This window comes from Pelobates fuscus, chromosome 7, assembly GCF_036172605.1.
Source record: "Pelobates fuscus isolate aPelFus1 chromosome 7, aPelFus1.pri, whole genome shotgun sequence".
Lineage (NCBI taxonomy): Eukaryota > Metazoa > Chordata > Amphibia > Anura > Pelobatidae > Pelobates > Pelobates fuscus.
The window spans coordinates 65,505,034-65,531,915 of record NC_086323.1 but is presented as its reverse complement, the minus strand read 5'-3'; the positions used below and the strand labels follow the sequence as shown (position 1 = coordinate 65,531,915).

General features: G+C 42.4%; 1 protein-coding gene across 1 annotated transcript in view; it reads left to right on the top strand.

The window, feature by feature from the left end:
• Window positions 1-1,240: 1,240 nt before the first annotated feature.
• LOC134569373 (uncharacterized) overlaps window positions 1,241-26,882 on the top strand; it is a 394,137-nt gene continuing 368,495 nt past the window's right edge. Inside the window, exon 1 of the mRNA XM_063428361.1 lies at window positions 1,241-1,436. Coding sequence (XP_063284431.1) covers window positions 1,385-1,436 — 52 coding nt within the window. The 5' untranslated portion in view covers window positions 1,241-1,384. The remainder of the gene's footprint in view (window positions 1,437-26,882) is intronic.

Below are 26,882 nucleotides of genomic sequence, written 5' to 3'. Positions count from 1 at the left end.
AGGACATTTTAGGACAGAAAAGGTGAGTTGGAACAATAGTTATTCTGGAGTGGAAAGTATTTCAAGTTTAGTGATTATGGCCTAAATTTGCAAATACTGTTTCAATTATCCGCTATTTAATAAATTAAAGGAACACTATAGTCACCTAAATTACTTTAGCTAAATAAAGCAGTTTTAGTGTATAGATCATTCCCCTGCAATTTCACTGCTCAATTAACTGCCATTTAGGAGTTAAATCACTTTGTTTCTGTTTATGCAGCCCTAGCCACACCTCCCCTGGCTATGATTGACAGAGCCTGCATGAAAAAAACAACTGGTTTCACTTTCAAAAATATGTAATTTACCTTAAATAATTGTATCTCAATCTCTAAATTGAACTTTAATCACATACAGGAGGCTCTTGCATGGTCTAGCAAGCTATTAACATAGCAGGGGGTAAGAAAATCTTAATTAAACAGAACTTGCAATAAAGAAAGCCTAAATAGGGCTCTCTTTACAGGAAGTGTTTATGGAAGGCTGTGCAAGTCACATGCTGGGAGGTGTGACTAGGGTTCATAAACAAAGGGATTTAACTCCTAAATGGCAGAGGATTGAGCAGTGAGGCTGCAGGGGCATGTTCTATACACCAAAACTGCTTCATTAAGCTAAAGTTGTTCAGGTGACTATAGTGTCCCTTGAAACACTTCATGTTACACCAGTGAAAGTTGCATGCGTATTAACGTTCAAGTAAAAACAATTCAATGAAAATGTAACAACTTGTTTCATATTTCTCCACTGTTTTGTCATCTTATTTCCTAAAGGTTTTTTTTTTTTTTTTTGTTATGGAATGTCCCACAGCTGTTTTCATTTAGAATGACCTAAGCTGAATTCTAAAATTGGATTAATGCAGGCTTACGTCCTTTCTCTTTTTGCACTTTTTTCTGGCCAGAAAAATAAGTGTGCCCTTGTTTAACCCTTTCAGAGAGAGACCCATTTTGCCTGCCCTGCCAGTGAAAGGGTTAATTACACAACAATTAAATGCTTAAGTTAAAGTTCAATTTGGTAAGCCCCAAGCCACAAGCCTGTGCTAGACATAGAAAATAGGCTGATTTGGCCAGTTTCGTTTTCTGTTGCATTCTAAGCATTCTGGGTAATGTTATATGAAGTTCCTTCCTACATAAACAGGAACAACAGTTACAAATCCAAAGTATGTTTTGATTTTAACAGAAGTTAGAGGATTGTTATTGAATCTTCGTGGAATTTAAATACTCTGTGTGTTTTTAACGAATGAGACTGTCCTGTAATCCTCTGACGTTCATAGTGAAAAAAAACATTTTTGTCAAAAATATAAATTTTGAGGAAGTTTCAACAACAAGCTTACACAGATAAAGAGTCTACATTGGAAATGGATATAAGTCCGGTATCTGTAAAAACATCATCTTCAGTTACAATTATAGGTAAGTCCTATATTTTTTTAATATCCAGATTAATGATCTATTCACTAAACTGTGAAGCGTAAAAAAATGTACTAATGATTGGTCAAAATATTTGAACTGGGTAGCATACTCACCAAGTTGCATTTGTAGTTTGCTTAACCCCTTAAGGACACATGACATGTGTGACATGTCATGATTCCCTTTTATTCCAGAAGTTTGGTCCTTAAGGGGTTAAACAGACTAAACTATTAGATGTAGTTTTACATTTTACTGCTATTTGCTGTGTGAATATGCTCTAGTAAGTTTTAATATGTTTTGGTAGTTTATTTATATAGTAGATTTGTTTGTGTTTTGTTTCCATGACATCTAGTATATCTTTTTGAAGTGGAGACTATGTCAAGCAGTGTCCAACAATGAGTTAATGGTATAGATAGGATATTAAAAATGCAGAAAGAATGGGTGGAGTGCAGTAGAGGCAATGCTAATAACACAATATACGACTGATAATATGGTGCGCGAATGGTCAATGCCGCTCAAATGAAATTTGTGCGCCGGTCAGCCTACCTGAAAGTTTTGTCTCTGAAGAGCACAATTATAAACCGAAACGCTCTGTTTATTTTGCTCAGCACAAGCAGAGCTAATGATGAGCTTGTGCTGTGCTTATTGGAGACTTTGTTTTTTTTTATATTTTACCCAGAACTAGGCATCTGAGTGCAAACCTGGGGCGGCAGAACAGAATCCTGAAATAATGACTTTGAAATGGAATCTGGGACTTCTTCTTCCTCCCAGTCCTTGCACACTGGCTCAAAAATCCCAGGGTCGTGCAGGCATACATTAAAAGTGAATTTTGCTCTTCGTAATCATTAAGCTGTGAAGAGAGAAACTGCCTTGCAAAGATTTCTCAGTGAGCTACATTGGGAAGTGTGTGATCGGTCAGCAACAAAAAGTCTGGGCGGGGTTAGAAGGCTTCAGATTTGCAACTTTTGCAAGATGTTTACAAGCATCTTTTCATTCGGGGCTATCTACTAAACAGTTATTTTAGTTTTCTTTTGGGCAGCTTAGTGTGCCTTTTAAGCTAAAGTTGTCTTTGTACTTGGAGTTCTTTATGAGGAACTCTAGGTTGGTGCAACTACATTCAGGTGGAAAGTAATTCTGGTGATTCTCAGTCAGGAAAAACCTTAAAGGGACACTCCAGGCACCTAGACCACTTCTGCCCATTGGAGTGGTCTGGGTACCAACTCCTAACCCTGCAACTGTAATTATTGCAGTTTTTTATAAACTGCAATAATTACATTGCAGGGTTAACTCCACCTGTAGTGGCTGTCTAGCCACTAGAGGTCACTTCCTGCTTTCTAGCAAGGATTTTCCTTGCTAGAGCGTCGCTGGACGTCCTCACGCTGTGTGAGGACCTCCAGCGTCACTCATTTCCTCATAGGAAAGCATTGAAATTCGTTTTCAATGCTTTCCTATGGGGAGACCTAATGCGCATGCGCGGCATTGCCGCGCATTAGGTCTCCTCGGCCGGTGGGCGGGATCAGTCTCGCCCACCGGCCGATGGAATCAGAAGGAGGAGCGGCGCGGAGGAGGAGACAGCGACGAAGGACATCATTGCTGCCTCAGGTATGTGACTGAAGGGGTTTTCACCCCTTCCGTAACTGGGGATTGGGGGGTGGGAGGGAGAGGGTACCTCCAGTGCTAGGAAAACAGATTGTTTTCCTGGCACTGGAGTTTCCCTTTAACCTTAGGTTTGTTGCTGTGTTGTGTATAGCACTAAACCTGGGGCTGTAATGATGTCTGGCTTTCTAAACCGCACAAAAATGGCAGATACTTCTTTTTAAACAAAGTGTCATTACTGTGCCACTCTCATGCTGATATTTTTAATATTTCAATGTACATAGGATGCTAAACAAGGCAATATAGCACACTTTAAGGTAAGTGGCAGAGCCTACATGGCTGTAAAGTTTGTCAATTTTCTTTCCACTAAAAACTTGATCATAAATTTCCAATCAAATCACATGTGTAATCTTTGCAAATACTTAAAAGATTACTTCAACCCATCCCAATATCACACCACATCACTCCACTAACGTGATCCAATCAAATACTTCTCAAAGAAGCATTTGATTGGACCATTCTCACCAGCTAGCTGATTGGTTAATGGGCACAGTGGGGACAGGTGTGTGTGTGTGCGCGCACGCATGCCCATCTGGATGACCGTACATTCTAATAAATCTTTACAGACGTGTTGTCTTCTGGTCTGGGTAGATTTCTCTTTTGTTTTGCAGGTATTGAAACACTGTTGGAAGGTGGTGGGCTGGCTGTGACAGAGAGAGGCACCATCAGGGCCAGTGCAAAGATTTTTAGCTACACACAGGTGAAGATGCATTTTGCCACCCCCTCCCTGTGAAGCATCTTTACTGTGTGTCCCTTAATCCCCTCTTTAATTTCTTTTGTGTATTTTTTGCACCTTTCCCAGCCCATGTCTGTCTTTTGCCGTTTCCCCAGCCCGTGTCTGTGTGTCTTTCTCCCCCAGCCTCTCTTTGTCTCTTTGTGTCCATCACCAGTCCCTCTGTTCCATGTGTCTCATTTCCTCCCTAATCCCCTCCATTCATGTCTCATTCCCCCAACTCCTAGCCAGATCAACTAGCGTCACATTCAGGGAACCTTTTTGAGGGTTTAAAATCTTCAACTCATGGGGCACAAGGGTCAGTAGGGGTGCAAGCTTTGACCAAGTATGTGATCTGCAGTCAGGTCCATCAGTAGTTATGGATGTAGACGAAAGTGTGGGGGATGTGGTAGTGGTGTCTGGGAATTTAGTGGTGTGACAGGGCAGAGTTGTCAGGTTGCCTTCCTTATGTAGCTAGACAGAATGTTCATGTATCTTACATGGCGTCCTTGGATTGTCATCTTAAACACATATTAAAAAAGGGTATGGCATGGAGAGTTCCTTTAAATATATTCTCTCCTCCCACTGGAGGAATATATAGACTTGAAAGAGGAAGATCGGAAGGACTCCAAAAATGAGGAGGAAAAAAGGTGAAGGTATTGGAAGATATCTATGTTTTTTTGGAAATTGGTTAAGGGCATTTTTGCATATTTGCAAGCATCAGGGGGAAAAGTCGCCAGAGCTTTGTTCTCCATTATGTTGTTTGGATGGGAAATGGCAGGCGTAACATACCTATGGGAGCTAGCCTGGTGAAGGTATGATTAGCAATGTAGACCGCGTTTATTGGCTACTGCTGTGGGACCAGATGGACCTATCTGTCAGGATTAAATTAATGATGGTGCAGAAAGCTGCGCCTTTTCAGTCGGGGCCAGCACAGGAGTGCCTTATACCCCATTGGCCGTCCGTTAAATGGGATATTGCTGGCTCTTTAAGGAGAGCCAGTGTAAAAAAGAAAGTGCCTGTAAATTCAACCATGAGTGTTCCGGCTGCGGGGAAGCACACAGCTACAACAGATGCTTCAAAAAAGGTAATGCAGCTTCCGTTGGTGGAACAGCCAGTGCCGCGTCCACTTCCTCTGGCACTAATGCCACTGAAGTTAGGCGCGATATTACCAAGGCTAAGCCGTTATGCTAACCAGGGTTATGCATCGCTATTGTGGGACGGCTTTGCACACAGATTTAAAAAAAATAAAAATAATAATAATGTATTCCCTTTCAGGAAGCGGAAGTGGTTCGGCGCAACTTCAATTTAAAGTCCGTTTCCGAATTTCTTGAAATAGTGAGGGATAAGTTGCTCTAGGAGGTTCAGCTAGGGAAGCTGGTAAGTACTGGCTGATTCACCATCTTGTCCTATTCCAAACGGTGATCCGTGAATGATGACAATGGTCGGGGCTTGTGCTCGATTTCTTAGACATCATTTGATCACGCAGTCGAGTTGGTTAAGAGGACAGGTCACAAGTCTTTGTTGGTGAAGGCCGATGTAAAAAATTTTTATTTTCTTTTTATTCATTGCCCTAATTGCCATCATTTACTGGGCAGTTTTTTCAATTGAAAGCTTTTTATAGACCTATCTCTTGTGCTTTCTTTGATAATGTCAGCACTTTCATAGAGTAGGTGTGTAGAATATTGCATATTCTATGTTTCTATTGATTATATATGGATGTGTGGATTGACATAAGTAACAGATGGTATAAGTCACAAGTCTTTCTTTGTCTGAGAGGTCTGGAATGTAAGTTGGGGGTTTTGTCCTTATATGGCTAGAGTTATAGTCTGATGTCATTATGGTCAGATCTATATAGTTAACTGAACAAAGGGACACAAGGTCTCTTGGCTCTCTTTCCTGTACAACGATGTAACTCTCCCTTCTGGAGTCCAGCAATTACCATCTGCTGTTGAACGTCCATTATCCTGTAACATCCTTTGTTTTATTATGTATCAGTAACTAAGAATAAACCTGAAGAAACTATGTCAAATTGCGTATTAGTACTTTTCATTAATATAGATGTATATTAATGTTGCGAGCCATTGGCCCAAGACTATATATACAAAAGACGTGTATATCAACCAACTGAAGAAAAGAAGAAGGAAACTAAGAAAATTTTACAAGGTGGTTCAGGAAGAGGCCAGCAGTAAATTCTTAGTATATTACCTTGATGATTTTATGTGTGTCAGTCCCTCTGATGCTTGCCGGTAGAATTAGGCTTGGAGAATTCATAAGTGAGTGTCTGGTGCCAGGCACCTGGGTGACCTATATTAAGGTCTGGAGTGCATGAAACAAGGTAGCGGGCTGGGGTGCATCCATCACCTGAGGTGAGGTTAATTACATTGGTTTTGTTTCTGTGTTGGTTGTTCTCCAAAGGGGCCTCCCCTTCTGTGGTAGACCATAACATGGCAATGCTGGTTTTCCTTTTTAAGATGAATTGGTGGGAGGATATTGCCAAGCACTTCTTGGTTCAACAGGTCTTGAAAGTTTTTTGGAAGGGTAAGAGATCTAAGGATACTAGGATGCAATTGTCCTTCAAGGTATTACAAGGTCTGACTGGGGACATATTGGGGGTGTGCTTTTCTCGCTATGGAGTAACTTGATAAACAGTGGCGTTTTGCATTTGTGTTATTCAGGCCTTTTTGGATCGGGTAATTGGTTAGTGGTAACCAGTTCAGTGGTAGTGGAGTTTAACTGGCAGATGTTGTTGAGTTATGTCATAATAGGGGCACCAGACGTTTACATTATTCTAAAATCAATGTGTTTTGTAAAGATTGTGAAGTTACCTAGTTTTCATTACAGGGGTTGGAATTGTGTCCTGTTTACTGAACTTCTGTGTTTAACCCCTTAAGGACATATGACATGTGTGACATGTCATGATTCCCTTTTATTCCAGAAGTTTGGTCCTTAAGGGGTTAAGGGTTAGGTTGGGGGATAGGGATTTCTTATGTACATGAGGATGGGTCCTATTTCACGGGTTTTCCAATTGGGTATTAGGCCTATGGGCTTGGATCTGATGCAATTCGGTATGCACTTCTTCCAGATTGGAGGCTGTGCGCTTAGGTTTTGGGGACGAGTTGGTGAAAAAGATTGGGAGGTAGGAGCTGATTCGGTTCTGCTACTTGCGGCCCGATCGGTTGGTGTTAATATGGGGTGGGTTGGGGTTATATTGTGTTGATTTCTCCCCTCCGGGTTTGTCGCCTCGTTGATGGGTCACTCCTACACAGTCTGGGCACAGTAGAGAGCTGCAGTTCAGTGCCATGGACAACAGCTGGGCTTTTTGAGGGACCAGGTTACATTATTGTGGTTTTGTTTTCTGTGTTTTGGTTGGAGGGAAGTTAGTTAGGCAAACCCCACTGTCTGAAATTTTTCCAAATTTTATTTTGATTCATGCTGGGGGGGAATCATCTGGGTCTTATACTTCAGAGGGAGATGGTCAGGTATATGAAGAGTGATGTAGACCAGTTACTAGTTACCAATTACCGTGTCCGTGTCTTACTGGATAACGTTTTGTGGGGTTATCATACTATGCCTAAGGGATAACTATGCGCATGTCATGCAGTGGGTAGAGGGAGGGACTTCCCTTTGCAAGTGCTGTCTGCAATGATAGAAGCTTAATACATCTATTGCCAGTGTGTAGTATGTGCTGATGACAGATGTCCAGGATAGGATTTGTGGTTGCCAAAGTCACGTGTGCCATAGGTGCAACTAACCCCTGGCACAAAAGTAACAAAATTAACTTTGTGCAGCGTTTCAAGCAGAAAGCTAGACCTAAAGATTCCTTCATCCATGACCACTTCTAAAAGCAGAAGTGGTCATGGACAGTGGAGTAAACCTTTAACGATTTGTTTTATATGGTTACATATGCATTCTAGTAGTGGTAATGCATAATTCTAAATGGGCAGGACTCAATAAACATTTTATATTTCCATATATTCTTTCTGCATTCACACAAAAAAGACTGTAGACCTGCTACACACACAGGTTAAAGGATATTTAGTTGATCTCTCAGAAATGGCATGTGTGTAGGTCAATGTAAGTTTGTGTATCTGTATTATGAAGATGTGTGTCCATTTGTATCTTTTATTTTTTAGAAACCGTCACAAATTTTGAAGTGCCTCTCCCACGTTTGGGGTCTGGATCCTTCCCTGACTCAAAAGCTCACAGCCACATGATAACCATTATAAATAGCCTCTATGTTCAAGCTCACCTATATTTCGTATATTTCGGTGTAATGTATGATGAGCCTGTGACACTAGAAAAGTTTTTTTGTTTTTATAAACAGTCTGGACTACTCCTTTTACGTCACTTTTTTTTTTTTTGTAGGACATAGTTCGTTCTGAAAAAGGGGAAATATATATATATATATATATATATATATATATATATATATATATATGTATATGTAAAGTAATATCTTGCAGGCAAAAGGTTGTCTTTGGATAAAATATTCCAATTTCATTTAATGAGTCCCTCGATTGTTTCTGTGACAGGAAATTGGTTCTGTGGGAACTGGCCTGTATGTCCTGATCATCTGTAGAGTGCCAGAAATGTTTGAATGGGCGTGTTCCAGACTTGTGTCCAGTGGATATTTGATTCCATTGTTTAACCCCTTAAGGACCGGACTTTTTTTGCGATGTTGTACATTTGCGACCAGGCATCTTTTTGACACTTTTGTGGTGGTTGTGTTTAGCTGTAATTTTCCGCTCTCTCATTTACTGTTCCCATACAAATTATATATTGTTTTTTTCAGGACAAAAGGGGCTTTCTTTACATACCATTATTTATATAATCTCATGTAATTTAATTTTTAAAAAATGAAAAAATATGATGGAAAAATTGAAAAAAATACTTTTACTCATCTACAAAAGCGAATGAAAAAAACTGCTAAATAGATTCCAAATTTTGTCCTGAGTTTAAAAATACCCAGTGTTTACATGCTTTTTGCTATTTTTTTGCATGTTATAGGGCTATAGGTACAAGTAGGATATTGCGGTTTCAAAATCTATATTTTTAAAATGTATCAATAGTGACATTCTAACACTATTATCTGTCATAAATCGCTAAATAACACCCCACATGTACATATTTTTTTTAAAGTAGACAACCCAGGGTATTCAATATGGGGTATGTCCAGACTTTTTTAGTAGCCACTTAGTCACAAACACTGGCCAAAGTTAGCGTTCATATTTGTTTGTGTGTGAAAAAAGTAAAAAACTAAATTGAACGCTAATTTTGGCCAGTGTTTGTGACTAAGTGGTTACTAAAAAAGACTGGACATACCCCATTTGCAATACCTTGGGTTGTCTACTTTTGCAAATGGTATGCCATCATGGGGGTAATTCTCATTCCTGGGCTACCATACGCTCTCAAAGGCAACGTAACCAACCTGGCCATTTTCAATGTAAAAATATGACCCATATATTTGACCCTGTAACTTTCAAAAACGCTATAAAACCTGTACATGGGGGTACTGTTATACTCAGGAGACTTTGCTGAACACAAATATTAGTGTTTCAAAACTGGAAAATGTATCACAGCAATTATATCATCAGTAAAAGTGCTGTTTGTGTGTGAAAAATGCAAAAAAAAGTCACTTTCACTGACAATATCATCGCTGTGATATGTTTTACTGTTTTGAATCACTAATATTTGTGTTCAGCGAAGTCTCCCGAGTAAAACAGTACCCCCCATGTACAGGTTTTAGGGTGTCGTAGAACGTTACAGGGTAAAATACAGTGATAGCAAATTACATTCTCTGGACTTTCGGCCTGGGTTGGCAGGCAGGTCCCTTAAATTGCAATCAATAAAATAACTTAATTATGTAAAAATATTACATAAATACGCACGTAGAATTTAAATATATATGCATATTTATATATTTGAAGTCTACGTGTATATTTATATAATTATTTATGTAATTTTGTATATGGACATATGAATAGTTCGCATTCTTTTTATTTATTTATATATACATAGATATATATACAATTTCATTCTAAGTGTATTTTGATATAAATATATATATATATATATTAATAATAAAATTTCGTATAGATATATAATTTTTTTTAAATTTTTATTATTATTTTTAATTTTTTTAGTTTCATTTAAATTACTTATTATTTGTAGTTTATAATAATATATATACAATATATATAGTTATTATATATATACATGTGTGTAATTTAATTATAAGTGTATTTTTATATTAATATATGTACATATTATGTACATATATATATATATGTATGACATTATATATATATGATATTTAGACGTATATTATATATATATATATATAATATACGTCTATATATCATATATATATACACATATATAATTATTATTTTTATTTATTAACTTTAAACTTTATTTTTTTTATGATTTTACACTAAGCAGGGAGACTGCCTGTCAGCACAGACAGTCCCCCTGCAGGCAGAGACTAGGACACCTATTGTGACCATGTGGTCGCCCTGTTGGGCGATCACATGGCCACAGGGGTCCTAAACCGCCATGGGGAGACTGTCTGGGCTGCAGGCAGTCTCCCCACACCGGGAGCACCGCCGATCGCCGCCGGGGGAACGACGGCGATCGGGTAAGTACATTGGACCGTTAGGACGGTTCAGGACCGTCCTCGGTCGGCAATGCAAAAATGACGATGACGGTCCTGAACCGTCCTCCGTCCTTAAGGGGTTAAGGATCTATGGTTATTTTCTCTAAGTTGTTTTTCAATGCTATTTTGTGTTTCTTTTGTTTTGTTTTTTGACTGCCAATTCATAAAAAAAAAAATTCAAATGGTGAATTGAATAATTTACTATTTGTGTTATCTGGACTTGTTGACTTAGTTAATTCTGCTATGTCAACCTAATTGAACAGTTTGTATTTTGCGAGTCTTGATAGAGGTAACCTTCACCGGCTAAAATGTTGGCTTATAAATGAAATAACATTTTAAGTATTTTGATCTTTGCAATCTAGGTAAAATAATCTAATAAAACTTTTAAACGTACCAATGTGCAACATCTGCACATGGCAAGTTAAAATATTTTTCCTACAAATCTAAAGTGTCATGTAAATTAATCCAAGCATCGTTTTTACTGTTTACATTTCCTGAAAGGGACACTATAGTCACCAGAACAACTGCAGCTTAATGAAGTTGTTCTGATGAGTATAGTCAGTCCCTGCAGGATTTTGCTGTAAAACGTTTTTTCAGAGAAAATAAATTTCCATTAAAGCCTAGGGCAGGCTTCCTCAAACTCCGGCCCTCCAGATATTGCTAAACTACAACTCCCATGATTCTATGAGTGAAATAGTCTGAGAATCATGGGAGTTGTAGTTCAGCAACATCTGGAGGGCCAGAGTTTGGGGAAGCCTAACCTAGGGACATCTCCAGTGGCCACGCATCAGATGGCTATTAGAGGTTCTTCCTGGGTCAGTGCTGCTCAGTGTGCAGCACTGACGTTAAGCATCTCCACCTCTGCATGGAGACACTGAACTTTCCCCATAGAAATGCAATGATTCAATGCATCTCTATGAGGAGATGCTGATTGGTCAGTCTGACTTTGGCTCTGCCCTGCCTCCTATGGGAAAGCATTTGATTGGCTGAAATAATTTCTGATGTCCGCCGTGGAGTCGGTGTGAGGACCTCCAACGTTACTCAATTCCCCGTAGGAAAGCATTGAAAAGCATTTTAAATACTTTCCCATGGAGAGCTCTAATGCGCATGCTGACGTGATGAAGGGGAGGAGTGACGGCGACCCGAAACCACCGCCGAGGGACATCGGCGGTGGTCTCAGTTAAGTCACTGAAGGGGTTTTCACCCCTTCAGCAACCGGGGATGGGTGGTGGGAGGGAGGGGGACCTGCAGTGCCAGGAAAAAGGATTGTTTTCTTGGCACTGGAGAGTCCCTTTAAATGTGGTTTTAACACTATACATGTTTGTGTTCCTAACTCTCTATAGTGTTTCTTGTAATGCCTTTATTGAGAATCCTTTAGTAACACAGAAATAGCCTGTTACTTTTAAACATTATTGCAAGACCCAAGTACAGGTTTGGTGGTAAACGAGCTACTGGCCAACTCCAAACAATATTTTTTTTTTTTTTTATTGAGACTCATCTAAGTGGTGCTGAATTGTTTTATAGATTAAAATAATGCCCACATCACTCTAAGTAATATCTATTATGTCTAGTGGGGGGTGTGCTGGTAAAATAGAAAATTTGTAGCTCTGAATCAAGTGGCTTCCTGGATAACATGACTGAAAATGGAAGGAAGGAATGATGCAAAGATGGTAATATTGTACTGGAGATGTACACAAGTGTTCATCCACTATATTGAATTTAGAATAGTGGGATTTCTTTTTTCTTTTTTTTTTTTTTTCTTTAGTTGAAGTAGTGAATTATAAAAGGTGAAAAGTTGAATGAATATATATATATGTATGTGGTCGGAGCAATATTGCTGTGAGGTAGTGATGTACCGAACTGTCCGCCGGCGAACAGTTCCCGGCGAACTTAGCGTGTTCGCGTTCGCCACGGCAGGCTGACACATGCGCAGTTCGATCCGCCCCCTATTCGTCATCATTGGGCAAGCTTTGACCCTGTGCCTCTCGGTCAGCAGACACATTCCAGCCAATCAGCAGCACTCCCTCCCTTCCACACCCTCCAACCTCCATCCCAGCATCCATTTTCGATTCATTCTGAAGCTGCATGCTTAGTGAGAGGAGGGAAAGTTTAGCTGCTGCTGATTAGATAGGGATATTGATAGCTAGGCTAGGGTATTCAGTGTCCACTACAATCCTGAAGGACTCATCTGATCTCTGCTGTAAGGACAGCACCCCAAAAAGCCCTTTTTAGGGCTAGAACATCAGGCTGCTTTTTTTTTAATTTTTTTCTGTGTAATGTAATTGCAGGTGCCTGCCTGCCAGCTTCTGTGTGAGGTTCACATTGGATACTGTGCCCACTTGCCCAGTGCCACCACTCATCTGTTTTTACAATAGCTTAAATTAATTTTTTTCACTGTAATAGAAGAGCAGTTGCCTGCCTGCCAGCTTCTGTGTCAGGCTAGATGCCTTGCCCACTTGCACAGTCAGTGCCACCACTCATATCTGTTTTTACAATAGCTTAAGCTTTAGATTAAAAATAAATAATTTTTTTTCACTGTAATAGAAGAGCAGTTAGTTGTCTGCAAGCGTCTTGGTGTCAGGCCTCCTTCAGCGTGTGCACTGCAGACCTGTGCCAGCGTACTTTGACCGTTGCCACTCATATCTGGTGTCTCTATAGCGTGCTTTTACAAAGAAAAAAGGTTTCCAGTGTAAGCTAATAGCAGCCAGTCAGTGTCCTTCAAGCGGCTCTGTCAGTCCTTCCTTCAGCGTGTGCTCTCCAGAACTGTTCCAGTGCACATTGCCAATCATATCTGGTGTCTCTATAGCTTGCTTTTAAAACCAAAATTTGTTTTTCACTGCTATAGATTGAATAGCAGTTACTTGTCTTCAAGCGGTTGTGTCAGGCCTACAGTGTGTGCTCTGCAGAACTGTTACAGTTCACATTGCCAATCATATCTGGTCTCACAGTAGCTTGCACGCATAGTACCACTAATCCCCCAAAAAATGACAGGCAGAGGCAGGCCACCCCGCAGGGTCCGTCGTGGTCGTGGTGCTGTGATTCCCTTTTGCCCTAGAATAATGCCCAGTTTTCAGAAGCCACGTACCCTGAACTTGAAAAGTTCTGAGGACATAGTTGACTGGCTAACACAGGACACCCAATCTTGTACAGCCTCCGCTCGGAACCTTGACGCACCATCCTCCTCCAGCTTAGCTTCAGGCACCGCTCAAGATACCACTCACCCGCCTGCCGCCACCACCAAAACTAGCACCACAGCCGCTTTACTTGGTATGTCAGAGGAGTTATTCACACACCCGTTTGAAGAAATGAGTGATGCGCAACCGTTATTGCTAGAGGATGTAGATAACAGGGATATGTCTCAGGCAGGCAGCATTAAACACATGGAGGTACGGTGTGATGATGATGATGTTGTACCCGCTGCTGCTTCCTTTTATGAGTTGTCAGATACAAGCGAAGCGGTTGATGATGACGATGCGTCCATGGATGTCACGTGGGTGCCCGCTCGGCAAGAAGAAGAACAGGGCGAAAGTTCAGATGGGGAGACAGAGAGGAGGAGGAGGAGACAAGTTGGAAGCAGGGGGGGGTCGTCGCAAGGAGCTAGTGGCACAGTCAGACAGCATGCATCGGCACCCGGGGTCAGCCCGACAGCACGCCAATCAACGCATGCTGTGTCCACCACCAGAATGCCGTCATTGCAGAGCTCAGCAGTGTGGCATTTTTTTTGTGTGTCTGCTTCTGACAACAGCGATGCTATTTGCAACCTGTGCCAAAGGAAACTGAGTCGTGGGAGATCCAACACCCACCTAGGTACAACTGCTTTGCGTAGGCACATGATCTCACATCACAAACGCCTATGGGATCAACACATGAGTACAAGCAGCACGCCTACTCTAAGCCGCCATCCTCCTCCTGGTCCAGCATCTTCAGCCATGTCAACCACTGCTGTCCTCCTTGCCCCCTCTCAATCATCCGCCACTCCGTCTCCCGCCTTGAGCAGTTCCCGCTCATCTGCCCACAGTCAGGTGTTTGTCAAGGACATGTTTGAGCATAAGAAGCCAATGTCACCAAGTCACCCCCTTGCCCAGCGTCTGACAGCTGGCTTGTCCGAACTATTAGCCCGCCAGCTTTTACCATACAATCTGGTTGAGTCTGAGGCGTTCAAAAAATTTGTAGCTATTGGGACACCGCAGTGGAAGGTACCCGGCCGGAATTTCTTTTCACAAAAGGCAATCCCCAACTTGTACTCGATTGTGCAAAAGGAAGTCATGGCATGTCTGGCACACAGTGTTGGGGCAAGGGTCCATCTGACCACTGATACCTGGTCTGCAAAGCATGGTCAGGGCAGGTATATCACCTACACTGCACATTGGGTAAACCTGCTGACGGCTGACAAGCAAGGAATGCGTGGCATTGCAGAGGAGTTGGTGACACCGCCACGACTTGCAGGCAGTCCTGCTGCCACCTCCTCTACTCCTCCTACTTCATCCTCTTCCATAACCTCCTCGGCTGATTCCTCTTGTGCTGCTGCATCTTGCTCCACATCAACGGCACCCCCCCAGCTCCCCAGGTACTTTTCCACATCCCGGATACGGCAGTGTCACGCCGTCTTGGGTTTGACTTGCTTGAAAGCAGAGAGTCACACCGGACAAGCACTCCTGTCCGCCCTGAACGCACAGGTGGAAAAGTGGCTGACTCCGCAGCAACTGGATATCGGCAAAGTGGTGTGTGACAACGGAAAAAAATTGATAGCGGCATTGAAGTTGGGCAAGTTGACACATGTGCCGTGCATGGCACATGTGTGTAATCTGATCGTACAACGCTTTGTGCATAAGTACACAGGCTTACAGGACGTCCTGAAGCAGGCCAGGAAGGTGTGTGGCCATTTCAGGCGTTCCTACACGGCCATGGCTCACTTTGCCGATATCCAGCGGCGAAACAACATGCCAGTGAGGTGCTTGAATTGCGACAGCCCTACACATTGGAATTCAACACTCCTAATGTTCGACCGCCTGCTCCAACAAGAAAAAGCTGTTAATGAATATTTGTATGACCGGGGTGCTAGGACAGCCTCTGGGGAGCTGGGAATTTTTTTGCCACGTTACTGGACGCTCATGCGCAATGCCTGTAGGCTCATGCGTCCTTTTGAGGAGGTGACAAACCTAGTCAGTCGCAACGAAGGCACCATCAGCGACATCATACCATTTGTTTTCTTCATGGAGCGTGCCCTGCGAAGAGTGCTGGATCAGGCCGTAGATGAGCGTGAAGAGGAAGAGGAAGAGGAAGAGTTGTGGTCACCATCACCACCAGAAACAGCCTTATCAGCATCGCTTGCTGGACCTGCGGCAACGCTGGAAGAGGATTGTGAGGAAGAGGAGTCAGAGGAGGAATGTAGCTTTGAGGAGGAGGAGCAAGACCAAACACAACAGGCATCCCAGGGTGCTCGTTGTCACCTATCTGGTACCCGTGGTGTTGTACGTGGCTGGGGGGAAGAACATACCTTCAATGACATCAGTGAGGAGGAGGAACGGGAAATGAGTAGCTCGGCATCCAACCTTGTGCAAATGGGGTCTTTCATGCTGTCCTGCCTGTTGAGGGACCCTCGTATAAAAAGGCTGAAGGAGAACGACCTGTGCTGGGTGTCCACGCTACTAGACCCCCGGTCTCTATTCTGCTCTGTGTCAGTGTGTATCATGGTCTCTGAGGACGGGGAACAGTCTCTATTCTGCTCTGTGTCAGTGTGTATCAGGGGTTTTGAGGACAGGTGTCAATCCATATCTGCCAAGTGACCCTATGTAGGAGGAACAGTCCCTATTCTGCTCTGTGTCAGTGTGTATCAGGGATCATTAGGATAGGTGTCAATCAATATCTGCCAAGTGACCCTATGTAGGGGGAACAGTCCCTATTCTGCTCTGTGTGAGGAGGAGGAACGGGAAATGAGTAGCTCGGCATCCAACCTTGTGCAAATGGGGTCTTTCATGCTGTCCTGCCTGTTGAGGGACCCTCGTATAAAAAGGCTGAAGGAGAACGACCTGTGCTGGGTGTCCACGCTACTAGACCCCCGGTCTCTATTCTGCTCTGTGTCAGTGTGTATCAGGGGCTTTGAGGACAGGTGTCAATGTTAGGTGATTTCTGCCCTTTATGGATTAAAAGCAGACTCTGCATCAACTGTGTAATTTTCCATGGGAGTTTTGCCATGGATCCCCCTCCGGCATGCCACAGTCCAGGTGTTAGTCCCCTTGAAACAACTTTTCCATCACTTTTGGGGCCAGAAAGAGTCCCTGTTGGTTTTAAAATTCGCCTGCCCATTGAAGTCAATGGCGGTTCGCGAACATTTGCGGAAGTTCGCGTTCGCCATTCGCGAACCGAAAATTTCGGGTTCGCGACAACACTACTGTGAGGGTTAGATAACACATAAATAGTAATAACTATCATGGCTAATAACTCCAGTCGGTTGTGGTGTTCCAGAACCAACCATGCAGTAGGCCTGTAATAAAGAGGGCAAAAAGAAGTGTACCATACAAAATTTTTATTCTTTCTACAATACCTCAAAAATTACTTGGATAAGTCACGAAATGCCTGACGAACCCCTTTAACAGGTTCTAGTGTATATATAATGTATAAGCGGATGATTTCCAGCGTCCCATTGCCTTGATGATATGTGCTGGAAAGTCATGGGAGGAAGCAGATGATGGTGCCCCTAACGGAAAGAGTGGCCTGAGTAGTGACTTCGATTAAGGCCAAGTCTTGTCAAATGCATACGAACATAAAGCATACATTTGGCAATAGTGAGTGTGGAACCGTGTAATTATAATATAATATTGGTTGGTGTGGTTGTTTGTGAAAGGTGCTGAAATATTTTTCAAAACCTAATATATATATATATATATATATATATATATATATATATATATATGTATGTATGTGTGTGTGTGTGTGTGTGTGTGTGTGTGTATATATATATGTATATATGTATAGAATATACAGGGCCGCCACCAGAAATTTTGAGGCCCCTGACAAAGCACAAGGTCTGGGCCCCACACGCCCACCCCACCCCCTGCCTGGCCTCCCGCCCCTGCAATGAATGCAGTGTGTGTGTGTGTCAGTGCAATGAATGCAGTGTGTGTGTCAGTGCAGTGAATGCAGTGTGTGTGTCAGTGCAGTGAATGCAGTGTGTGTGTCAGTGCAGTGAATGCAGTGTGTGTGTCAGTGCAGTGAATGCAGTGTGTGTGTCAGTGCAGTGAATGCAGTGTGTGTGTCAGTGCAGTGAATGCAGTGTGTGTGTCAGTGCAGTGAATGCAGTGTGTGTGTCAGTGCAGTGAATGCAGCGTGTGTGTCAGTGCAGTGAATGCAGCGTGTGTGTCAGTGCAGTGAATGCAGCGTGTGTGTCAGTGCAGTGAATGCAGCGTGTGTGTCAGTGCAGTGAATGCAGCGTGTGTGTCAGTGCAGTGAATGCAGCGTGTGTGTCAGTGCAGTGAATGCAGCGTGTGTGTCAGTGCAGTGAATGCAGCGTGTGTGTCAGTGCAGTGAATGCAGCGTGTGTGTCAGTGCAGTGAATGCAGCGTGTGTGTCAGTGCAGTGAATGCAGCGTGTGTGTCAGTGCAGTGAATGCAGCGTGTGCGTCAGTGCAGTGAATGCAGCGTGTGCGTCAGTGCAGTGAATGCAGCGTGTGCGTCAGTGCAGTGAATGCAGCGTGTGCGTCAGTGCAGTGAATGCAGCGTGTGCGTCAGTGCAGTGAATGCAGCGTGTGCGTCAGTGCAGTGAATGCAGCGTGTGCGTCAGTGCAGTGAATGGAGAGTGTGCGTCAGTGCAGTGAATGGAGAGTGTGCGTCAGTGCAGTGAATGGAGAGTGTGCGTCAGTGTAGTGGATGCATTTTTTTATTATTCTATAGCTACAAATTGCTTGCAAAAGTTGCAGTTATCTTGCTTGTAGCCTGTGCAAGTCCCCCTTCTCTTTCCCTGTCCAGACTTGATGTGACTGTCCAATTACAGACTTCCCAAAGCAGCTCAATGAGAAGTCTTTACAAGGCAGATGCTCTGGGAAATTTCTGCCTCTTGGGTTTAACTCACAGAGCTAACCAAACCAGAAAGTAACAGGACCAGTTTTCTGGCTGACAGCCAGGGGTTGTAACCAGGTTAATTTATAAAAGTGTCAATATGCATTGAAATCTGCAATTTTTGTAAAATGAGAGAAAAGACACACTCTTCACACAAAGAATTTCAGAAAGTTGAAGTGCTTTAGGGGTCAAGACTGTCATGTTTAAACTGCAATGTTCCTTCATGGTGAATCATATTCAAGGCTAGATCTAAGCACTTTGTTTCTTACACTGTGCATGGCTCGTAACTACCCTGCCCTCCACAGAGTCTGTGATGGATGTCAGGGGTGTATTTGCCGCGAGGCAAACAAGGCATTTGCCTTGGGCGGCATTTTTCAGGGGGCGGCAAAAAAAGCCGCCCCCAAATGCCCAGGGCAAATGCCTTGTTAGCCTTGCGGCTAACAAGGCATGCTGGGCGGCCGGCGGGCTGCTGGGAAGTGCGGGTAGGTGGGCGGCCGGCGAGGGAGCACTTCCTCTGAGCAGTCTGCTCAGCTCCCTCGCGCGCCGCAGAGTGAGGCTGGGAGCCGGAATATGACGTCATATTCCGGCTCCGCCTCCCAGCATCACTCTGCGGCGCGCGAGGGAGCTGAGCAGACCGCTCAGAGGAAGTGCTCCCTCGCCGGCCGCCCACCTACCCGCACTTCCCAGCAGCCACTGGACCACCAGGGAGACAGATATCCCCCCCCCCCCCAGCTTTCCCAAAGGTAAGGAGGCTGGGGGGGTTAAATTAAAAAAAAAAAAATGTATTAAATATGTGAGTGATTGAGTGTGTTTGTATGTCTGTAAGTGTGTGTATGTCTGTTAGTGGGTCTGTGTGTGTGTCTGTTAGTTTGTGTGTTTGTGTGTGTGTATGTCTGTTAGTGTGTGTATGTCTGTTAGTGTGTGTATGTCTGTTAGTGTGTGTGTATGTCTGTTAGTGTGTGTATGTCTGTTAGTGTGTCTGTGTGTATGTCTGTATGTGTGTGTGTGTGTGTGTATGTCTGTATGTGTGTGTGTGTATGTCTGTATGTGTGTGGGTCTGTGTGTGTGTGTGTTAGTGTCTGTGTATGTCAGTGTGTGTCTGTAAGTGTGTGTCTGTTAGACTGTGTGTGTGTCTGCTAGTGAGTGTGTTTCTGTTACCTAGTGTATGCGTATTTGTCAGTGAATGTGTGTGTGTGTGTATTTAGAAGGCGGGACGGGGGAAGGGTTCGGTGGGGGTGGCGCGGGTGGGGGGGAGGGTTGGGTGAGGGTGGCGTGGGTGGGAGGGGGGCGCCTGAGTTTTGTCCTGCCTAGGGCAGCACAAAACCAGGATACACCACTGATGGATGTTCTAATCTCAGTACCTTTATAAGCCAGGTCCTGTTAAGAGATTCATTGGATTCTATACTCCTATCCTCACTCAGCCCTAGAACGTACAACCTACTTTCTTGTAATATTTATGCATACAGCTACCTGCTGTGTACAACATTTATAACACTGAAAATACCTATTTGAAAGTAATTTCTATAAAAAAACATTTGGGGAAACGGGTTTTAAAACAAGTCCTTAGTTTATTAATCCGAGGGATAAAGGAAAACCTATGGCTTGATACAGATAACTTCCTAAATGCTGATACTTACCTCTCTTCACGTGTTTTCTCCATTTTTATGTTTTGGCATGTGTGTTGGTACTTTTAAATCAATCGCTCTGCAATATTTCTGTCAAATGCAAACCATTTCTTTTTTGGCAAGGTTTATTCCTTAATATAAGCACTTAGAATTTAACACACATTCGAATGCAGCCAACTTGTAACAAAAATACTAATGCAAAATCCAATAAAGTAATTTAAGACAAATATATCTGCAAATGTTCTAATGGCTCATTCAGTTAGTGCTTACAGTAAGTCCTTTCCAGATGTTAAAATTACCTGAATTTGTAAGCAGTGAATTAATTGGCATAAATCTTGACTATATAAGGAGTTTTATTTATTTTTTTTTTTCATCTCCCGTTCCTTTTATCTCTATTGCCCTTGTTTTAAGCACATCAGATACTGTTCATTTAAAAGCTATTTTTTTTTTATCCTAAAACCTTGAAATGCAAAGCTATGAGCTCACATGACTAAAAATATTTACTTATAACACTTATGCAACTGCAGGATTGTGACAGATGATGAGTCGCAAAGAACTTGACTTTGCTTTAATTCTGCCATATTAATGTTATCAAATTGAGAAATAGATGCTCTCATAGATTTGGGCATCAATTATACTCTAGGACAGGGGTACGCAATAAATAAGAGTTATAAAATATCTGCAAAGAGTGATATATATTTCTACAATTGTGTTTTTTTATTTTTTTTTTATTTTAGGCCCGCCAGAGTGTTGAGACCAAAATATTTGTTCCAGATTTAATATGTCTGACCAGGGGTTCTAGGCAGAGAATTAATATAATGGTGAAAGGGGGCACCCCTGCCGGGTCCCATTCCTGATAAAAAAGAAAAAAAAAAAGGATTGAAATAGGAAGCCTGAGTTAAATATTTTTGCTGAGGGGGAGGAATATAATGCCATGATGCTCCTAATAAACTAGGTTGAAAACCCTATTTGTAGCAGTGTAACGTTCATATATTCCCAGTTTAGGCGATCAAACCTCTTTTTCATGTCTAATGCTAGGCTCACCCCTTGTTGATTGAGATTCGTCCAGTGTATTCAATTTATAAAATGCCTGGTGTTGTCTCCCACCTGTCTCTCTGGAACAAAGCCTGCTTGCTTGATCAAGACCATGTCAGGTAGTATACATTGCAATCTACTTGCTAAGAGTTTTGCGTACAATATGATATCCACATTGAGTAGTGATATTGGGTGAAAACCTGCATATTCTGTTGGCATTTTATTGGATTTCGGTAGGAAAAGTACATCGGTTTCTACCATTTCTTGTGGTATATGTGTCACGGGTGGCGGTACGGAGACCGGTACCCCTGAGTACCTGTTGATGATGATGATGATGATGGGACAACCCAGAACCGGAGCAGGACAGAAAGCAGAACATGTACACAAGACATGAGGGAAACATGAACTGGGAATACAAGGCAAAATAAAACAAGACAAGAGATACGAGGCAAAACAAGAGGAGACATAACTAAGTATTATATATGTAAAACATTGGAGATTTAGACATACATAAATGGACAAGATGTATGCAGCCCACCACTGCGCCAAACTACTCCAATTACGGTGGGTCCTAACTGCCTAGATATGCATGACTAAATGAACAATAAAACGCACACAGTACTTACCTGCAAAGAAAGGAGCAGAGGAATGAAACCACTGCCTGCAGGAACAGACTTAAACAAAAAGGAATAAATGGCAAAGGATGGGTGTGGCAACAAAAAACAAACATTTAAAGGAATCCAGGAGACTGGGAATTCCAGGAACGGAACAAAGGAATGAACCCAGAAAACCCAGCATAAAGAAAACCACACATAGAATAGAAAACCAGAAAAACTAGAGAAGAATTGTAAAAGAGTACTGGAGACCAGAAGCCAAGGTCAGACATCTCCACAGAACAGGATGTGACAATATGCCTGTGTGTTTGAAATAATTATACAAGTTTGTAAGATGGGAGAGGAGCTAGTTTAATATAACAGACAGTACATCAGGACCTGGGGCTTTGTGTTTGGGCAGGGTGATCATGGCTTTGTGCATGCATGCTGATGAGTGATCATGGGTGGGTCTGTGTCATTGAGGAAGTCTTTTATGCAGTCTAAAGAGGGCTGATGCACTGTAGGATCATTTAGTTTTTTCAGTTATATAAGTTGTTATAAAAAAGGGTTAGTTCGTTTACCATATCCATTGGGTTACACAGTTTAACAATAAACTAAAAACGAGATATTTAAAATTTCCCGGCTTTATTGCCTTGCGTGTAATGACTGAGTTTAACAGCTTGAATTTGATTCTCTACTATTTGGCGTAAAAGTGCTTTTGAAGGGGCTTGTTTGTTTAACGCTTCCAAGGTTTGCAGTTCCTTGAGAAGGCACGTTCTGGTTGTGCAGGCAATTTTTTTCAGAGAAGAGCCAAGTTTAATAAATTCATCACTTATAACCGCATTATGAGTTAACCATTGTGATTCAATATGCACATCAGCGATTTGTGTTCTCCCAAAAAAAAATAATCTGTTACAGTTGTGGTGATTTATTTCAGTCTTTATTTGCCCCCGCCACAAGCTGGGTGTAAGCATCTGAGTGTAACTAAGATTGGGGAGTGATCAAACCATATACATTGATCTATGGAGACATCTAAAGGGTTTGGGAGGGAAGATTTGTTTACCAAGCATAGCTCTCAGAGTGTACATTAGATGTGTTGGAGAAAAAAAGGGGTAATATTTTTCCATTGGTAATGTTGTACACCATGTATCATACAAATCATGTACATGTAATTAGAAAAAACGATCCTACTCAGTACTGCTGTGGGGGTGGGGCGTTTGTTCTGTTCTCGTTTAATATCCAAGTCTGGATTGAGTGTACAATTAAAATCTCTGCAGACTATAATGTGGCCCTGCCCTAACGAGGTTATTTGTTTTCAATGATTTACGTAAGAAGGACAATTGCGCTTTGTTAGGAACATGCAAAGAGGCAATTGTCATTGGGGAACCATGCAGCGTTACCACAAGTATTAATAAACTGCCAAAATCATCTGCCTATTTTGCAGTTAGTTGAAAACCCTAATCTGTGTAGAACAATATAGAGACCCCTTTGGTTTTATTTGGGGAATACACGTGACATGCCTGAGAGTACTTTTTAGTATATAACGTGGGAGGATTGCGAATACAAAAATTAGTCTCTTGGAGGCATATGACCGCTGCTTGTGATCTGTGCATTTCTTGTACCACTATCCAATTTTTAGAAGGGTTATTTAGTCCCTTAACATTAAAAGACCATATTTTGCATGGGTTAGTCATCATGGATAGAAATTGTAACATCCGTTAAGAACTTCGATCTTGTACAACGCCAGTCATGGGATCTTGTGCGTAGCCATTTATGGATTCTATGTGATTCTGCGTTTGTGTGCACCTCTATTACATATGTCTTTAAGCCAAATGTGATCATGATCATACTATCCAGTATTTGCCCATAAGATTAATTAGTTAAACGTAAATCATAAGACCAGTTTTCAACATTTCTTGGGGCTACTGGTGACTTGCACAACTTCAATTAACAGTGTTGCATTTTTTGTGTGTGTGTTTTCTTCTATTTTATACTTAATTGACAATTCTTTCACTGGATACCAATATGGAACGGTCAGGATGAATGATATTCGCTCTTGCAACCTATGCAGAAGAGAAGTGCTGGATGGTAAGAGTGTCCCTTTCTTGAACGTATTCGATTTTGGAGTAAAGTTCCTTAACCCTAGTGGATGGTATTCATAAGGATTTCTATAGGAAAGTTAACCTCCTCCCTTGTGCCATCTTATCAGATCTATGGTTGAGGACCTGGATCAAAACTCTCTCTGCTGAGGTAATATGACAGTCAACATCCTTTACTTACTTGATAAGTCTTGCTGCACTTTCTGAAGAGCGTTGTACCATGCTTTGGACTGTGTCTAACAGTGTTCCCAGCTATACCCTGAACTGGGAGGGAGCAAAGTGACTTCAGCACACATTCATCTTTCACCATGAAGTAGATGTCCTCTGAGATTCTGCAGAACAGTATTAAAAGAAAAAAATACAATACGCTACAATAAACACCTTGTATGGTAAACCTATCTCAAAATAAGTATTGTACAAAGTCTTACAAGGCTGGCATCACAATAAAAATTAGCTTTTTAAAATATGGCTCTACATACAAACACACGTCAGCCCCTGTGAGAACTATTGATTGCTGCAAGGAAAGAGAGACTATGTAGTCAATCAGTATACATAGCACCAAATGAACCTGAGAGTCAAGGTAATGTCAGCTTATGTGAGAGGCATGAAGGGCTATTTAAATGAGTCAAATAAAGCCTGTTTGGTGGCCAAATAGGTATATACAATATAGCCAATTGGAGAAAGATGAAAAATGCTATTACCAGTAAAAGACTGGCAAAAAGTTAAACAATCAAAACCTCTCTCCCTGTTAAGCTTGCTAGACCGACATAGGAGGAAAGATCGGAAGTAAAAATCAAAGTAAAAATAATCAAAATAAAGTGCCCAGTGATAAAACAAAAAGCAAAACGGCATTCTTGCTTTTTGTTCTATCACTGGGCACTTTATTTTTCACTAATGGTTAGCATATTGCTTTGATGGTTCACTTACTTTGATTTTTACTTAATATTTATATTTGGCAATAGTGATGTACCGAACTGTTCGCTGGCGAATAGTTCCTGGCGAACATAGCGTGTTCGCATTCGCCACGGCGGGTTCTGGTTACTTATCATTGAGTAAACTTTGACCCTGTGCCTCACGGTCAGCAGACACATTCTAGCAAATTAGCAGCAGACCCTCCCACCTCCTGTACAGCATCCATTTTAGATTCATTTTGAAGCTGCATTCTTAGATAGAGGAGGGAAAGTGTAGCTGCTTCTCATTTGATAGGGAAATTGATAGCTAGACTAGGGTATTCAGTGTCCACTACAATCCTGAAGGACTCATCTGATCTCTGCTGTAAGGACAGCACCCCAAAAAGCCCTTTTTAGGGCTAGAACATCAGGCTGCTTTTTTTTTTCTGTGTAATGTAATTGCAGTTGAATGCCTGCCAGCTTCTGTGTCAGGCTCACAGTGGATACTGTGCCCACTTGCCCAGTGCCACCGCTCATATCTGGTGTCACAATAGCTTAAGCTTGCATTTAAAAACAAAAACATTTTTTTCACTGTAATAGATTGAATAGCAGTTAGTTGTCTGCAAGCGTCTGGGTGTCAGGCCTTCAGCGTGTACTCTGCCATCCTCTGCAAGTGCACTTTGCCACTCTGGCAGCAGGCCTGCCTGCAAGTCGTGGCGGTGTCACCAACTCCTCGGCAGAGCCACGCATTCCATGCTTGGCAGCCGTCAGCAGGTTTACCCAATGCACAGTGTAGGTGATATACCTGCCCTGACCATGCTTTGCAGACCAGTTATCAGATTGGCGTGCTGTCGGGCTGACCCCGGGTGCCGATGCATGACTGTGCCACTAGCTCCTTGCGACGACCCCCCCTGCTTCCAACTCGTCTCCTCCTCCTCCTCTCTGTCTCCCCATCTGAACTTTCGCCCTGTTCTTCTTCTTGCCGAGCAGGCACCCACGTGACATCCATGGACGCATCGTCATCATCAACCGCTTCGCTTGTATCTGACAACTCAGAAAAGGAAGCAGCAGCGGGTACAACATCATCATCACACCGTACCTCCATGTGTTTAATGCTGCCTGCCTGAGACATATCCCTGTTATCTACATCCTCTAGCAATAACGGTTGCGCATCACTCTTTTCTTCAAACGGGTGTGTGAATAACTCCTCTGACATACCAAGTAAAGCGGCTGTGGTGCTAGTTTTGGTGGTGGCGGCAGGCGGGTGAGTGGTATCTTGAGAGGTGCCTGAAGCTAAGCTGGAGGAGGATGGTGCGTCAAGGTTCCGAGCGGAGGCTGTACAAGATTGGGTGTCCTGTGTTAGCCAGTCAACTATGTCCTCAGAACTTTTCAAGTTCAGGGTACCTGGCTTCTGAAAACTGGGCATTATTCTAGGGCAAAAGGGAATCACAGCACCACGACCACGACGGACCCTGCGGGGTGGCCTGCCTTTGCCTGTCATTTTTTGGGGGATTAGTGGTACTATGCGTGCAAGCTACTGTGAGACCAGATATGATTGGCAATGTGAACTGTAACAGTTCTGCAGAGCACACACTGTAGGCCTGACACAACCGCTTGAAGACAAGTAACTGCTATTCAATCTATAACAGTGAAAAACTAATTTTGGTTTTAAAAGCACGCTATAGAGACACCAGATATGATTGGCAATGTGCACTGGAACAGTTCTGGAGAGCACACGCTGAAGGAAGGACTGACAGAGCCGCTTGAAGGACACTGACTGGCTGCTATTAGCTTACACTGGAAACCTTTTTTCTTTGTAAAAGCATGCTATAGAGACACCAGATATGTGTGGCAACGGTCAAAGTACGCTGGCACAGGTCTGCAGTGCACACGCTGAAGGAGGCCTGACACCAAGACGCTTGCAGACAACTAACTGCTCTTCTATTACAGTGAAAAAAAATTATTTATTTTTAATCTAAAGCTTAAGCTATTGTAAAAACAGATATGAGTGGTGGCACTGACTGTGCAAATGGGCAAGGCATCTAGCCTGACACAGAAGCTGGCAGGCAGGCAACTTCTCTTCTATTACAATGAAAAAAAATAATTTAAGCTATTGTAAAAACAGAT